The sequence below is a fragment of the Balearica regulorum genome, chromosome 5 (assembly GCF_011004875.1).
Source record: "Balearica regulorum gibbericeps isolate bBalReg1 chromosome 5, bBalReg1.pri, whole genome shotgun sequence".
Taxonomy (NCBI): Eukaryota; Metazoa; Chordata; class Aves; order Gruiformes; family Gruidae; genus Balearica; species Balearica regulorum.
In genome coordinates, this window is record NC_046188.1 from 26,353,484 (window position 1) to 26,369,990 (window position 16,507).

A 16,507-nucleotide genomic window follows, 5' to 3' on the forward strand; every position below is an offset into this window, starting at 1 on the left:
CTGGCCATAGGACACAGTGCAGGGACATGTGCTGGTGAGTATCTCCTTCCCGTGAGGACCTGTGGTGCCCTCCTTTGCTTCCTTGTGCACAGAGATGCAGTGAGAGGTCTTTAGCCACTCACCAAGTTCACAGCCACCTCTGTGGGCCAGAATGAGCCCACCTCAAATACATACTGTGTTGCTGGGCCAGGAGTGAGCCTGCACTCCTCTTGGAGGATTCGCTCCTTGCCCGAGATGGCCAAGGACAGCAGAGAGCAGCAGAGATGTGGCAGAGGACAAGGCCAAGCCGATCGTGTGGCTGAAGGGGGATTTCTGCCCCCCCTTCTCCTTGCTCTCACTCTTCCCTCAGTCTTTCTCAGTGCATATAAAGCAGTCATTTCAAGTTATCCCTCGACCTCCAGGTGCCCACGCAGAGACAGATGGGGGGAGGGATGGACATCTACTCTAAGCTGGTGGGATACATCTCCTGGAAGATGTCTCTTAGCTGAAAGACCTGAGTTGGGTTTGAGGGGATCTGAGAGCTCTGTAGCCCGGGTGGGATGGCAAGTAAGACTCTTCCCATTGCCATGCCTTTCTCCTGGGAGATTTGATCAAGAGAAGCAAGAGGGCTGATGCTGCCGATGCAGTGTATTCCTCAGGCATCCATGTCTCCTGCTGCATGCACCCCACGCCCGGGCTGCTTGGTCCACCTTCCCCGAGCGCTTCCAGCTGCGGCGGGAGCCGGCGGCTCGCTGCGGGCCGGGCGGCAGGGAGGGCTCCGGGGGCTGCACGCTGGCTCCCGGGCAGGCGGCGGACGGGTCTCTCCGGCCAGGCAGGGGTTAAGGCTTCTCTGTTGTAGTTTGTTTCCCTTTGCCAAAGTGGGTGTTGCTGGAATGTCTCCTCTCCTAAGGAGGGGGGCTGAGCCGTGTCCTCTGGAGAGGGGGGATGTCAGCATCAAAAAGACACAAAAGGGGGAGGTTTCCAAAAATAAAACCCTCCATCCCCTCCAGGCGCTGCCAGTGCCAGAGGCAGGCGCGAAGGTGCTCGGAGCTGCCTGCGGAGCGCGGGAGCTCGCCGGCAGTCCGGCGAGCGGGGCCGGCCGCCTTCCTCCTCCTCGTCCTCCTCCTGCGGGGGCCACCCGGAGCCCGCGCCCCTGCCTCAGCCCTGCTGTCTGCGCCCCCGGCCCCGGTGGGCGGCAGGTCCCGGCGGAGCCCCGGAGCGGGATGGGGCGCTGAGCGGAGGGCGGAGAGCCGGCGGTCCCCGCTGCCCCGCGCCCGCCGGAGGATGCCAGCCGGGCGCTGAGCGCTCCGCGCCGCCCGTCTCCCCCCCTCCCCCCGCCCCCGCCACCGGCTGACACCATGCGGGGCGCCGCCGCCAGCCTCCTCCCGCTCACCTTCGCCGTCCTCCTGGGCTTCGCCGACTGTCGGCCGGACTCCGCGGCCAGGCTGGAGCCGGGGAGCGGGGGGGCGGCGCGGCCGCGGGGCCGGGGGGCTGCCCTGGGGGCGGCGGGCACGGCGCAGAGCCTGTCCCCGGCGCCCAGACCCCCCCCGCCGGCACGGCCCCTCCCCGCCGCCCTCCACGTGGACCGCGGCTCCGCGGCTGCCGCGGGGAACCCGAGCGGCGGCGACGGCCGGAGGCAGCAGCGTCCCGACCGCGGGCTGCCCGCGCTCCGGGGCCAGGCGGGCGACGCCGGGCTCGGTCCCGGCCCGGGGCAGAGGAACAGGCTGGACCCCTCCCGCCAGCGGCAGGACGGCGGGCTGAAGGCCCGGGTCGTCCCTCGAGCGAAGGAGCCGAGCGGCAGAGGGAGGATGGCGGGGTAAGTGCTGCGGCCGGGGGCACCTTGCTGGGGGTGCGTAGCGTGAGCCCCGGCTCCGGGGACGGGCGTCCTGAGCCCCGTGCTGCATTCCGGTACATCTCCCCCCTTCCATCCCCGCGGGCGCTCCGGGCGCCGCCCCGTCCCCTGCGGGACGCCCCGCTGCCTTTGCCCGGCGCAGTCGTGAGGGTGATGTGCAGGGGGCTTGGGCCATGCTGCCCCTCGGCTGGCTCTGGCAGCCGGCCCGGGCCCCGGAGCGGAGCGGGGTCTCGGTTGGTGCTCGCTCTCGTGCCATGCGTCTGTCCCGCACGTGCGGCAGACGATTGCGTTGCTCTCGCCCACGCGATCTGTCGGTGTGCATGTGTATCTGTTTGCACACACGTGTGTATGAGCGTGAGGTGGGTGGGACGCCGTGTTGCCGGCTGCCTGTTGCGTGAGGATACGTGGCTTATGAGCGTGTTGGATGTGATGGCCTTCTGCTGACACATCAGGGCTTCGGCAGGTCAGACAGCTGCACGGCGGGCGGCAGGTGTTAGTCTGCTGCTCTCTGGGGCTGCCTATGGCTGTCCCAGAAAACGTGCAGGGTGAGGGGCTGCCAGGAGGTAGAGGCGGCGTGGCTGCGGTGCATGGGTGGTGGGAGAGGCTGGAGGGGCTTGCTTGGCTCTGCCGGACGGAGTCTGGCTGCTGCTGCTCTTGCTGCAGGTACCTGGCCTCTTGGCTCCTTCCTCCCATAATGGGCCCCTTGTAAGCACTCTGCGCGGCAGCTTCCCATGGCTTCAGCTGGCTCGGCCGGGGGAGGCTTCCTATGACTTGCCTGGTAGGGCGGCTTCCAGCTCCAGTCTCTGGCTACAGCCCTGTGGAGGTGGAGGGGAGATCATATGGCAAGGCCAGCTGCTGTGCTGCAAGGGGAGCCTGCGAGCGGGACGTCTGGCGCAGCGCTGATGTACCCTTCGGCCCTGGGCCCCCTCCTCTCCGCTTCCCTCTCTGCTCCCCCGTGGCTGATGCCCCTCGTGATGAGCTCCTCTGCCAGCTGGGAATGGCTACTGAAGCCATCACACAGGCAGTTTGACCGACCCATGTGGCAGCGTATGTCTGCTCTCCATGTGAGCCCTGCCAGGAGGATACTGAGAGCAGGCTCTGGGCTCACTGCCCTCTGACATGGGCAGAAATGTCTTCTGCTAACGTGGGCTTGGGAGCTTCACTAGAATACAAAAGGCAGCTCAGTCTCTGAGGTTTATCTCTCTCATACTCACCTCCTTGCAAAATTTCAAGACAGAGATGTTCCCTGTGCCACTCCATTTACTTTCCTTCAGCAAATCCAGAGAAGCCACCAAACTTGCTCTAACAGCTAGTCAATGGCAGGTAGGTCCTGAGCAGATTTTGGTTTACCCAGTCCATTATCCTTGGTTTGTCAGCTGCCCAGAGCGAGAGTCTTGGGAAGATCCAGTCCTGCTCAGTCAGGCTTGGGCTTTTTTGGACTCAGAAGGATTTTACCCTTTCTGCAGTCAGAGTGTTGTCAGCATTGCTTCAGGATCACATGGATCAGTTGGATTTCAGTCATCTGAGATGTAAACAGGGATGGTTGGTCCAGTACTTAAAATGCTGTTGACCTGTTATCAGCTAGATTTGGCTTCCTTGGCTATCAGAGAGTGCTGTTGCCTCCAAGCTTAGAGGAAGGGAGAGCTGTGCCTTGGTGCCGTGTTCCCCACGCAGGCTGTGCTGCGTTCTCTGCCTCTGCTCTGCCCTGCCCTGGAAGATGAGGGCTGGGGATACAGGACTTGCTCTGATCCCCCAGAACTTGAACTCTGGAAAATGCACATAATGGCTTGTCATCAGTAGCTTTCCATCTTTTCTGTAGTCCAAATCGGCACTTTTTAAACTTCTCTATGACCTACTGTCTTTGGAGCTTATGAGAAAACCTAGCTGAAATAATTGTTCCTGAGTAACCACATGGCGTTACTCCTTATGGAAAGCTAGCTGCTGCTGCCTCCAGCCATTCAGTGAGACTCCGTCCTTCCACCTCATCCATCTTCTTACGCCCCTTGCTGCACCGGACACATTTCCATCCAGGAAACTCGGGGCCCCTAAAAAACTTCATTTCATGATATTTCATTTTTTTGCCAGGTGGGATATTTTCTGTTCTGCTATTTACACTGAACTCCTACTACTCTCTAGTATGACAACCTTCATTTTCCCTTACTCAGGTAGCTTTACAGGCTGTACTAAACCCTGGTGCTATTTATTTATACAGTTACTTTGGCTTAAAATCTCAACTCCTGCGTGGGTTGCCTTTCCTGATTCCCCAGTCAGAGTTCTCTGCTGGTACCTCCAGGGGCCTCACACAGTTCTGTGGTTGAGAAACCCGTTTATTAGCATTATATTCTTTTCTGGATAACTATTTTCTTGCTTTGTTTGATAGCGGCATACCCAAAATTAATTTCTTTCCTGGGGACTGTTTGGATTTGTCTGCCGCTCTGCTCACGTCTGACCTTGTTGCAAGTGGGACCTGCTCACACCCTTCCATGAGTGCATCCAACCGCAAGTCTTGGCAGAGCTGGGTTTTAGTATTTTCTCCTGGTGGCTCATTGTGAGGTGACTTCCAACACCACAGCAAATATCACAGAAAATTACTGTCTCCTAACACTGAGTGAGGAAGACAATCCAGCCCCCAAAGCATTTCTGCTTCGCTGTGCTCTGCTTTACCTGCCCGTTGCCCCAGCCCCCCGGACTGTTTTGCAGACACACACCAGTCCCCGTTGCTGCAGATGAGCTATTTCTACCGGGTGCCGAGGAGCAGGTGGCTTCCCAGTCCAGTGTGTTCAGTCTGACGTTTCAGTCTAAAGTGTTTACAGGTTCATCGATGCAGCTTCTGGCCCATGGAAAGATTTTCCTCCTCAGCGTCAGGGCGTAGGGAGTTCCCAAGCCCTGACACATGCCAGCTATGGCTGTACTCATGTGCTGGATGCATCCCTAATTTGTGTCCCCTGTGATGTGACCCCCCCTTGTTCCTCTGCCCCGTGCCTGGGAGAGTAGGTCCCAGTGATGATCCTCAGGTGATGTACACAAAATCAGAGGAAGGTGGGTAACGGGGGAGTAGTCTGGGGAAGCCTCCACTTCTGGTACTTGCCTAAACAGTTTTCAGGGGCATGTCAGGCTCCCCAGGTAACAGGCTGGGAGTCCCCAACTCTCTCCTCCCTCTCACTTTCTTTTTGTGTGTTCTGCACCTCAGTTCTTGTTTAATTGCTGTTGTAGACACCATCTGTGGCTATATAGTCCTGCTTTACCCAGGCTTTGCGGGATATAGTTTCTCAGTGCAGTGTATGTATGGGACTGCTCAGGAATGGAGGCAGTTAATGCTGATGTGGACTTGGCAGAGTATTTTCAGTGGCTCTTCGATGCCAGCAGCCTTTTGCTAATGTTCTTCATTGGGTCTGACTGCAAATATTTCATATGCAGTTGGATGAAGTTCACTGTCCTGCAGTAGAAAGACAGACCTGATGATCTAATGGTCCCCCTGGCCTTCTGTGAGGATGCTGTAAATGACCTGAATGGAGTCAGCATATCTGGCAGCAGAGTGCTGCATGAAGTTGAAAGATGATGCATAGATTGCTGTTAAAATAAATGGTGAAAAAAATGGTTCTACTGAATGCTTCAGAAACAGTATGCGATCATCGCTGAGGCTGTGCACATGCTGAAACTATGCGAAGCCACGATCTTACTACTGTTTTCTTGTTTTCCTTCTCCCTAGTGCTTGTTACAGTTGCTTGGCTCTGGTTTCATATAACACTGCAAGATCTTGCAGGCTTGTATCATACTGGGTACCACCTTGCACAGCGGGGACCTGATCCTGACAGTGGCCCCTGACTGCTGCAGCAAAGCAGGTGATGAAGGACTGGCGTGCTGCAGCTCCTTCGTCCGAGTTGCAGGTTGTGCCGGTGCATCCATTCAGGGCCATGAACAGTAATTCTGGATGTACGGAGGCTTCATGGCACCGACTTCAGTTCTGTGAGGGGTGTCAGGGAGATGCCTGTCCCAGAAAAGGAGCGGGACAGTGAGTAGTACCTGACACCTCCTGTGCACCAAGCTCTCACAATGTGCTGAGGACTACACCTGGGCACGGATGGTGCATGCTAGCTGCAGAGTGAGGAGCAAGCTTGGTTTGCAGTTGCTTACTGCAGCCTGTGCTGCTTGTAGACCTCAGGGTGTACCTGGCACTTGAGGCAGGAACTGAAATGTCGATCCATTTCCCCAGCCCCCCCGACTGCCTCACCCTGCATTTTGCCAGGAAGGCAAACCTGAAGACCCACGTCTGCACTAGTGAGCTATGCCTTAGGGCTTTCTCTGGCACTGTGACTGTTCAGCTGTCTGAGCTATTCAAGCCCCCTGCTCTCCAAAAAGAGGAAACTGGCTATTGGAAATGGTCTCTGTCTGCTCCAGTCTGCGCTGGGCTGGGAACTATTTTGGAAGGTGCTAAGTGGCCCGTGAGCCCTATAGCAGTCCAGTGTTACAGGCAATCAAGTCCCAGTGCCTGGGAAGGTCCCCAGCAGTGTTTCTCTTCCTAGGAAAGATGTGTGCTAGCTGACCTGGCCGTTGGGAAGGTAAATACATGAATTCACCTATTCTGCTAGTAAGGAGACAGACATAGGGAAGCCACACGGTTTGCCCAAGGCTTGTTTTGGCATCAGCGGCAGGGCTGGGAATAGGGCATCCCGGTGCAGCATGACCTAGTGTGAGTGTTCAATGGGACTTGAGATTGGGAGACCTGTGTGAGGACACGTCTTCTGTTCTGCTCTGATCTGGGGCTGTGTGGAGTGTCTTTCCACATGGGAGAGCTGCTGACCCCCTCCATGTGCCCACCTATCCTCTGGTCCTTCTGCACCCCAGGCTGCCCAGGATGAGAGTCCTGTTCCCCTCTTCCTGCTGCTGTGCTTCCAGTTTCAAAGGGTGGGTAAGCAGGAGGCAGCCTGGGTGCTCAGCCTTGTGCAGCGGCTGAGTGCTTCAAGGTTATGAGCGTAGCTTTGTCTCATGCCATCGTTAGGTCTGCCAGGGGCTTGGTGCATCACGGCACCCAGCAGGTCCCCTTGCTGGGCAGTTCTGCCTGCTGCCTTGGAAGCCGCTGTCCCCTGTGCAATGAGGGGTGATCAGGGGCTGCTCAGGGTGTACAGGTAGCTCCCCAGCTGGGGATGGTGACACCAGACCCGGAGGTACCCTGCCACTTGTTTTGTTCTCCAGAAGCAGCGCTGGATGGAGAGGCCCAGGACGGGATGTGCCCCACAGGTGACTCACGCCTGAGCCACATCTTTGCCCAAAGTGTTGGCGATAACATGTGCAGCAGGCCAAATGCAGCTGCGGGCCACCACTCTCTCAAGCACCGTCCCTCCATGCTGTAAGCATGCCGCGCTCCTTAAACCTCCCGGGATTCATTCTGAATTCTTTGTAAGGCAGTGAAAACCACATGGCGTTCAAGCCATGCAAATGTCAACTAAAGGCTTTAAGTAGAACCAGACGTGCTCAGGACTGGGTCCATGCGGCAAAGCCCCCATAGCTATTTTCCCACTGCTGATGCCCTTGCTCACCTGACGCCCCATGCTATGTGAGGTCCTGCTCACTGGGCTTTCATCAGGAAATAGTTGTGGTCCTTCTCTGCCCTCCAGTACTACCTACATGTTGCTCCTCCCAAGTGCTCTCTTCCAGTCCTGGAGGGCCTCTCTGACTCCATCTCTGCCCATCCTCTCATCCGGGAGGTTATGGAAGGAAGAGACATTCCCATCCTTGCCTCCGAAGGCATCCCTGCTGGGCTGCTCCCCTCTGCGCATGCTGGGCTGTCGTCCCTCGAGGAGCATCACGCTGGTGCTAGCATCTCTCTTCACCCAGGGCTGGCAACTCATGTTTGGAGTTGGCAGTGACCCAGAGCGACTCTGTTAATGAGAAGTTTGTGCCGAACCCAGCAGGGGTTTCATGCCTTCAAGAGTGATCTTGTCTGCTCAGGCTTGGGCCCCTCTCTGTTTTATTCTCATACCTTTCTTCCTACAACCTCTGGCTCGCTGTTGGCATTGAGAGCAGCTAGCAGCAGCACACTCCCTCCAGCGTGCATGTGAGAGTGTAGATAAAACTTGAACAGACCGACTGAGTATGACTTGCAAGGTGTGTTTCAGCCATGCTGAGGGAAGAATGGGAGCTGTGACAGTCTAAGCAAAGATGCTTGTGCTGTTGCTTGAAGTGGAGTCCGTCAGAAGACCTTAATTGCCTAACGACCTGCTCCAGCTCAGTGGTTTTCTCTCTCTACTGATCTGGATATCTTTAAAAAGTTTAAGGCTTTTCATGGGCTCTTTTGCATAAGTAAAGGAAAGTGTGCTTTCCTTGGATACTTTCTGGGAATGTCTTAAGGAAGAGACCCATAGATCTCTTTGGGTTGACAGACAAAAAGCTGGAAATCAGTGCTCTAGCCCAGCCAGAGCAGATGTGAGTGGATGCAAGAATTACTTTGGCTTGTTCTGTTTGCTGGAAGTCACACCAAGGGAATTTAAGTGCTTTCTCCCTGTAAAAATCTACCCAGGTTAATAAAATGTTGATTCTGAAGGGCTGGATAATGCTTTACAAATGATGTGGCTTCTCAGACCACTTCCCCTTCCCATGTGGAGCGATTGTATCTCTACAGGCAGCTTCATTCATGAGCACCAGAACAATCCTTGGCGCGCCTGCTACCCACTGTCTCTGGCTCTCCTAAAACGTGAGCCCCACAGCTTGAGCTCTGGCACTTCTGGAGTCTCATCTCATGCCATGTGGATGCAGGAGTCACAAGGATGCCGGTTCAGAGCAGGATCATCTTCTGACCCTGCTGTGTTCATGTCAAAGTCAATCCAGAAGACAAATGTGCGTGTTTCCGTGGTTTCTGTAAATTCTGTTAGCAGCTCCCACTGCCTTGTCCAGTGTTAGAAATAAACCATGCTCCCCACTTCATTTCCAGAGGCTTTCCAGAGCTTTCAGGCTGCCTATTTCTAACTTTTTATCTTTTGATGACTGTACTCTCCCATCCACCTAGACATGCAAAAGTTACATATTCCCAATACCTTCCCTCCGTGATGAGTAAATTATGCTTGGAGAGCAACCTGCAACTTGTTATTCCTTCTCATTATAAATGTGTAAATATGAGATGTGATCAGAAGAAACGGGATTAGCTGCCTGCTTGGGCATTGCAGAGCATCTCTTGGAGGCACGGCACTGTCTCTGATAGTTGTATGTTGGCAGTGATCACTACCTGAAAACACATGATAAGGGAGAGGTTGGGAGGATGTCATTTCCACAAAGGCACTCAAAAAGTTGTTGCAGCAAAGTGCTGGCGTTATCCACCATGGAAATGATGTGAGCATCCTGGAGTTAGTCTAGCACTGTGCATGTCAGGCAGGCACAAATTTCATAGCACTGGAGAGTCCCCAGCCCCTGGGATTGCTGCGCCGGAGACAGATAACAAATCTGGGACCGAAGTGCTCGCAAAGGGAGAGCAAGCTGGGGAGCGGCCGATGCGGCTGCTGGCGTGCTGTCCCTCCCGGGGTGGGGTTGAGCAATGAACAGCAACAGGCGGCAGCGGTTAGGCGGAGAATGAAGCGTTGTCTTCGGCCGAAGCAGCTTGGGACACTTGCGGAGGCGAGACGGTATGACCAGAGTTGGAATCAGGCCCGATTTACACCCCAATACCATGAAGTGCCGTGAGATCTTTAATGATCGCAGGCTGCTGGCCTCCAATTGCTCTCAGGAGGAAAATGGTTCCTCTGAGCGCTGTGCCAGGAACCCAGCATAATGCCAGTTCAAAAGGGAGATACTCCCTGAGGGATCGCTCGCACTGCAGCATTCACACAGTCCTTGGGGGTTTCTTTTCCAAGCACTTAAACAACTCAGCCCTTGTCCCATTGGTTTTGATCTCAGCTGCTGGTCCATCTGGAAGGAAATATCAGATGCTGCAGGAAATAATTTTACGGGTGACTCAGAGGTGCTGGCTGCAGAGAGACCTCGGCTTCCCTTCTCCTAACCATGCTGCTTTGTCTCTCTGCTTAGGCCAAATGTCTGCGGCAGACAGTGTTGCCCAGGATGGACCACGGCTCCCGGCACAAACCGCTGCATCAAACGTGAGTATGACAGTTTCAGGTGGTGCAGGTCTCGCGATGCACCCCTAAAAAGCACTCTAGTACTGCTGTGACCCCGCATACGTCCCCGGCTCTGTGCCAGGGCAGGAGATGGATGGTGGCAGTGCTGCAGCCTCCCCGTGGGGCTGCGGGGCTGTGGGTCAGCTCTCCCCGTCCGTTGGCAAAGTCTGAGCATGCTGAACAATTATGGCTTTACTTTATTATCGTTATTAGTGTCCATCCCGAGCAGGGTCGTGTTGGGGCAGAGCATTGCAATGCACATTTACGGGTGAGTTTCGAGCCCTGGGCTGTCATCGTCCTGCTTGGAGCGAAAGGCAGGTCTGTGAAAGTCCCAGCAGGTGGGAACCGGCAGAGTGGGGCTGCGCTCACAGGGGCAAGCGTTGCTGACGCTGAGGGGGAAATCAGGACTGCAAATTATCTGCGTGCTATTAAGGAAAGCAATTAATGGAGTTGGCACAGCGGCTGGGATGGGTGGGGCTGGAGCGTGGTGCAGCGTGTGGGATGTGTAAAATGGCAGGGGGCTGCAGGGCACTCCTGCACTGTGGAAACAGCCTGGCCGGGGCCCTCCTGCCTGCCCACAGCGGGGTTAATAAGGGCTCGGCTCCTCCGGACAGCCCTGCCACAGCCCTGGGGGCTGAGATCATTTTGGGCTCCCCACACAGCACTGGAAGGGAAGGGGTTTGGGCAGGCACCAGTGCAACGCACGCCAGAGGCAGCTGCACTGTCATCTCTGTCCCCAAAAGCTCCACGATCCCTGTCACTAAACAATGGCTTACACCACCCAGCCCACCCATGGGCTTTCCTGGGGGACTGCCAGCCCCGTGCACCTGCCCGGTCCCAGGGAGGCGAGGGGCTGCCCGCAGTGCCCGGGCAGCTCGGAGGCCAGGGAGCACACAGGCACCGGGCAGGTTTTCTGCATGGGAACACCCTGCCCACAATAGCCAAGAGCATCTGCCTTCGCTTGAGTGGCAGCAGCTGCCCAGATGTTTAGCAGGGAAAGAGGCTCAGCTTTGTTTGCCGCGGGATCTCATGGCGTTTCGGCCGCGCTGGGATAATTGCATTAGCGATCGCTGTTCGGGAGCAAGGGGCCAAGGGCTGACTCACCTCCCTTCTCCCTCTCCCCCTCGCCGACAGAAGCCAAACGGTAGAGAGCGTGCTGTGCTGCCAGACAGCGTCTGTAAACAGAGCGTGGGGCCAGCGATGGCAGCATCTTTCTCTCATTAGGGATTTTTGTAGGAGCAGTAGATCTGGGCTCGCAGCCATGCAGGCTGTCTAGCGATTGCTCAGGTGCAGGGCCCTTGTTCCCAAGGATTCATTAAAAGGACATGATTGGGCCTGACGGTGTCCCCCTGACCAGGGATGGTAAATCTCAGGCAGGTCTTAGGTGGAGACTGGTGATGTGTAAACATCATTTTGTTCCCAGCTACCTCCCTTGTCAGGCTTTTCTGTTGGAGTTCAAGCTGCTGGGGACGTTTGGCTGTTTTTAAGGCTGCCAAGGCAAGCTGGACAGCCCATCCATCCCTGTTAGATTCTGCCCTGTAATACTGTTTAATGTGTGATCCCACACTCTTTGATATGGGGCATATCAGGGAAGTTAGTGGGGTAGAAATGCAGCCAGAGGGAACCTCTTAGCGCGATGAAGCTGGGAAGAAGTTGGCATTCGGGTCTTGGGCAGGACCTTCATTTTGATGGGTCTGAACCTGGGTACAGGAGAAAGGATAGGCCAGATTGTTGCCTTCATCTACGCCCTATCACTACCAGGCAAGGTGATTTCTTCCTTCTCTACCCATGCTTTTCCAGGGACTTTACTCTTGCAACATCTCTGCATATGACTGAACTCAAGCCATGGGGAGGTTTCTCTAGCCTTTTCGTTCGTTCCAGCTTCGAGGACCAAAGTGCAGTGAGGACTTGAGGAGCTTTCAGGGAGTCAGTGACTGGGAAGATGAAAAAGAGAAATCTCTCTCTTCAGGACACCAATGTTTCCTGGGAAAGTGGAAGCAAGCTAGGGGGGTTTAGGAGGAAGATCTCACCTGCTTGCAGTGGGCTTGGTTTCTACCCACACGCTGGCAGGTCACCACACTGAACTGCATACAGGGCATCCTGTGGGGCTCCAGAGGTCATCCCGCAGGAGGGGACATTAGGGATAATGAGCTAAATCTGACCTTGGGCCCAAAGAGTTCATCCAACCTCCTGCCTGTTTGACTTCATCCTGGGGTGAGACTCAGGGCTTTATGCCCTGGGTTTGGTGGAGAAGAAACCCACACACACAAGCTGGCCAGAAGCCCCCTTGCACTCCCGTATTTCAGGGGATACAGCATGCACTTGTTGATAATTTAGCTGCTGCCTATTAGCTCAGCATCCTTCCCCTCTGCTTCAGAGCAGGGAAATCCTCTTGCTCAGCCTCCCAACATTAGTTCATCAACCTCCACTTTCATCAGCATTATTTACTATGGTTCTTTACTGCTTCCCAAGATAGCAGCCTGGGCTGGGCTTGTAATGCAGGGTGAGCCTTTCTTCTGACATAGATATTTTAAAGCTTGAAAGAAACATTTTTAATCAGCATGTTGGGAAGGACTAAATAAATTCATGCACTTTCTAATCTTGTACATATGGTCTTGCGGTTAAGATACTGATGAAGGCGCAGGGATTCCAGGATGCTGGCTCTGCTGTGGTCTCACAGTGTGTCTTCAGACAGTCACATTAGCACCTGGTGCTTTTCCACATCTGCAAAATGGAGATGACATTCACATGCTCTCTCCTTTTGTCTCTCTCCTGTACCGTGACTGTAGGGTCTTTTTAGTGCAGGCTGTTTTTCACTGAAGTTCTGTTTTCCCTCTCTGTTATTCCTGCATTGCCATTGGTCTCCCTGCCTGTCAGCCTGCACACATCTCTCACTTGTGTTAAATTGTCCATCCTTTCTGGCTTTGCTAAGCCAGTTTAAGTTAGAACTGAGATTGCACATTGCTCTGCATCCATAAGCAAACTTTTCCATGAGGAAGTGGACTGTATCACCCCAGTGGAACAAGTCCTTCAGCATCTTCCCAGTTTTCCTGTGGATGCCTAGCTGGATGGACGGGTTCTCCCACATTTAAATGGGACTGAGCAGGAGCTGCTTACAGTGAAGATGTACACCATTCTCCTAGACCTAGAGCACATGCAGAGCAGCAGGGACAGAGTAATTGAATGTGACCTTGTGATGTCATTGCTCAATCCTGGGCCGGGTGTGCCTGCAAAAGCGATGGGAGGTTGGACTTGCTGACCTTCCCCTCTGATGGTTCTGCCTGCCTGGCCTAGGTGGGTAGTCAGAGTCATGCCACAGTCATCCCTGCAGTATGACCTTGCAGGGAGGACTTACTTCATGCACTGAAGACCAGACAGCACCAGACTTGATCTGTGATGGCACTGCTAGATGCTCTTGAACAAACTAGCATTGCTACTAATGATACTTCAACAGCACTCCAAATCTCATCCTTTTATTAAGAGTTTTGAGATGACTCTTTTTGCTTTCCTTAAAGCTCCAGCTCCTGGAGCAGGTGATTACATGAGACTACAGTGAGAAGAAATGAGTGGCTGTCATCTTAACAGAAAGTGTTTGTAGCCCCCACAGCTGGGAAGAGACACCTCAGAGTAACCCCTGGGCTCAGAAACCAGAAAGCCAAGAGAAAGATTCCAAATCAATATGTATTTTTAACCATCTTGTTTCTTCTGTCAGTGTTATAGTTTTGGTGGCCTGACTCGTGATTTCACACACTTGGCATTGGCAGTAATTCTGCTGAATGATCTGCTTTCCCTGCATAGCTGGACTGAGTGAAAAACAGTGACTTTTTAAAGCTCTTTCAAGTTCTTCCTGAGTCTGCAAAGGTAACCTGGAAGGGGATTAATGCTAGAGCTGGAATATTTCAGCGAGAGCAGCTCCCCACTCATCCTGCGTGAAGGGACCAGAAGACTAATTCCATTCCCTTCCTCCTCTTCTCTCTATCAGCTGCCTTAGGGGCTTTTTAGAGTGCCTGGTCGCTTATCACTGTTTTCCTGCTAACGGGCACAGTCTAACGTGACTATGAACATTGTTAGTGGGAGAGGTTGTGAGAACCACTGTGATCCCATGTCCTGGCGTCGTGGCTCTGCAGTATTTCAGCACGTGAAGCGGTTGTTTTCAATGGCAGGTTTCCTGGTCTGGTGGCGTTTGTTAAAACAGGCATTTGTTGGGAGATAACGGTAGGGACTGGCAGCCTATTTAAATCACAGCTGAGTTTTATATTATAAATTACATCGACTTGTGGAGTGCCAGACTTCCCAGAGACGGTTAATTCCTGCCTGACTGGGACCCTGTCTCTGTTCCAGAGTCAGCAGTGGTGGCTGATTTATTTTACTGGGGGATTTCATCAAAACATCTGGCTCTAACCTATACAGCCCTATGTGACTTGGGTTCTCCCTTTCCTAGAGATCCCCCTCTCTTCCTGAGTGTTAACATGGTAGTAAAGGTCAAATGAAGCATTCCAGCCAATGTATCCCTGATCTAGTTAGGAAAAGCTGATGGCAGTCCAGTTTTGGAGTGAGTGAAGGGTTGTGGGGTCTATACTGCTGCGAAAGGACCTCAGAGCCTGTACAAGGACTTTCCTCACTTGGCAACAGCGGGATGATGTGTGGATGGCACGCGAGGCTAGAGGTCTCTCTATGTTTGTTGCCCAGAAGCAGTGTTTCTTGCAGGTGTGCTTGGATCTCACGGGGTTGAAGAGCACAGCCAGAGAGGGAGGGATGTGCTTATAAAACCCCAGTAGCTGCATGTGAAGGTGGTGGGATGTCAGATGCTCCTGCAGCCTCCCTGGGGCAGTCCTGGGGAAGGGCCCCTCAGCAGAAGTGGTGGCTGCATGTTTCAGCCCATCCACAGGGTTCCCACAAGGCTGGAGGTTAATGCCCACCTTGTGTTGTCCGACAAGGTTTCATTACCCTTCGGCCAGCCGGCCCTTTCCTTCTTTGAGGGAGGACACTGTTTTCCGGTGCCTTTTCAATTACTTTTGCTCAGAACAATGAGCCCGGTCCTACCTGAGCGAGCTGTGGTTTCCTGGCTCTCGCTGGCTGGACTATAAACCCAATTTGGCATCTCTTGACTTGGGAAGTGTTAGGGTCCGGCGTATAATTAATAGCACTTTCCTCCTGGGGCGCAAACTGAAGCTGATGTGCTGTAATTAGGAACACACACAGGCTCAGAGGGTGATTTAGGCATGAAGTTAATGAACTGTAAGTCCCTGTAGCTGCGGAGGAATTTGAGTGCAGTGACTCCAAAATCAGCTGTGGAGGGAGAGCTGGGGGGACCATGCAAATCAGACCCCCAAATGGACTAAAGCAGGAAGGCAACAGGCAAACTGCTCCCAAGAGGCTGCGATAGTGCATGGTCATCTGTCGTCTTGTCTGGCAGTTATTGCCTCCCATTGCTCTGGGATTGAGGTTCTACTCGTGCTCGGAGAGCTATGGGCAGTGCTGGAGGCTGTATGCTCTCTGCAGACCATGCTGCTCTTTTTTGAGCTTTCTGAAGTGAGTATTGCTGGAGGAGAGCTCTGCAGAGACCAGTGGGAAGTGGGAATAGAAACAAGTCTCTGATGGCAGTGACCCTGTGTTAGGGACCCACAGCAGCAGTAACACTGAGACTTCGAAGGCCTCCAGAGAAGAGATGGGGCCACCTCAGTTGTGCTGCCCCAGCTGGGTGCCACCACCATGGGGCTGAGCATGCTGCCAGGAACCCCATGTCCACTAACTACCTCTCTGTGTCTCCCCAGCTGTCTGTGACCCACCGTGCCAGAACAAGGGCTCCTGCAGCCGTCCCCAGGTCTGTACCTGTCGCTCGGGCTTCCAGGGCTCCCGGTGCGAAGAAGTCGTTCCGGAGCAGGAGTACCACCCACCTGGTGCCGCTGCCGCCTTCCAGCCCCCCGCCAGCTCCCTCCGGAGAAGGACCAGCACGGCAGGGCGGGACGCCTCCCTGCAAGGGGCTCAGGCACCCATCCTGCGGCACGTGCCGGCTGTGTAAGTCAAACCCGGTTCCCGGCAGGATGCTCCCCCAAATCCACAGGCAGCTGATGCCACGCTCGGGTGGGCCACAACCTCTGCTTTGTGAGACCGGGCAGCTCGGGTCCTGGTGGAGGCTCCTGCCTGGGCTGTGGGAGGTGACGGAAGGGGGTCAGGCCCTGCTGTCCCTCCAAGGGACTTGGTTTGGCCCCAGCACTGTGTCATGGTCCCCGGGCACATGCAGGAATGGGACAGGCTAGTGGTGGTCCCATGGTGAAGGAGGACTGTGAAGCTCAGCAGTTTGCCCTTGTCCAGTTGATGAGCAGCATTAGCAGTAGCAGCAGCGTGGATGGAGGAGTGGGGGTTAAATTCTTTCCCAAGAGGATGTGTTTAGAGCAATATGTTCAGGTAGTATCTGGGAAGGTACATAGATATGAGGTGTGCTATGAAATGCTGGTATGAGCAAAGTGATGATACTTGGAGATGTCTCCTGGCAGGCTCTAGCTGTTACTGAACCATTTGTTCCATATTTCTGTGTCACCCTGCTGTGGCGTGGGTCGTTTTGGTACCCAGG

The 16,507-nt window shown here is 54.5% G+C and overlaps 2 protein-coding genes across 3 annotated transcripts in view; one reads left to right on the top strand and one right to left on the bottom strand.

The window, feature by feature from the left end:
• The window catches only part of FCF1 (FCF1 rRNA-processing protein), a 290,016-nt gene that overhangs the window by 51,098 nt on the left and 222,411 nt on the right, over positions 1–16,507 (bottom strand). The window lies entirely within an intron of this gene.
• The window catches only part of LTBP2 (latent transforming growth factor beta binding protein 2), a 76,417-nt gene continuing 60,897 nt past the window's right edge, over positions 988–16,507 (top strand). For both annotated transcript variants that reach the window (XM_075753900.1, XM_075753902.1), the window contains exons 1-3: positions 988–1,795; positions 9,845–9,915; positions 15,708–15,951. In XM_075753900.1, the coding sequence (XP_075610015.1) occupies positions 1,338–1,795; positions 9,845–9,915; positions 15,708–15,951 (773 nt within the window). In that variant the 5' untranslated portion in view covers positions 988–1,337. The remainder of the gene's footprint in view (positions 1,796–9,844; positions 9,916–15,707; positions 15,952–16,507) is intronic.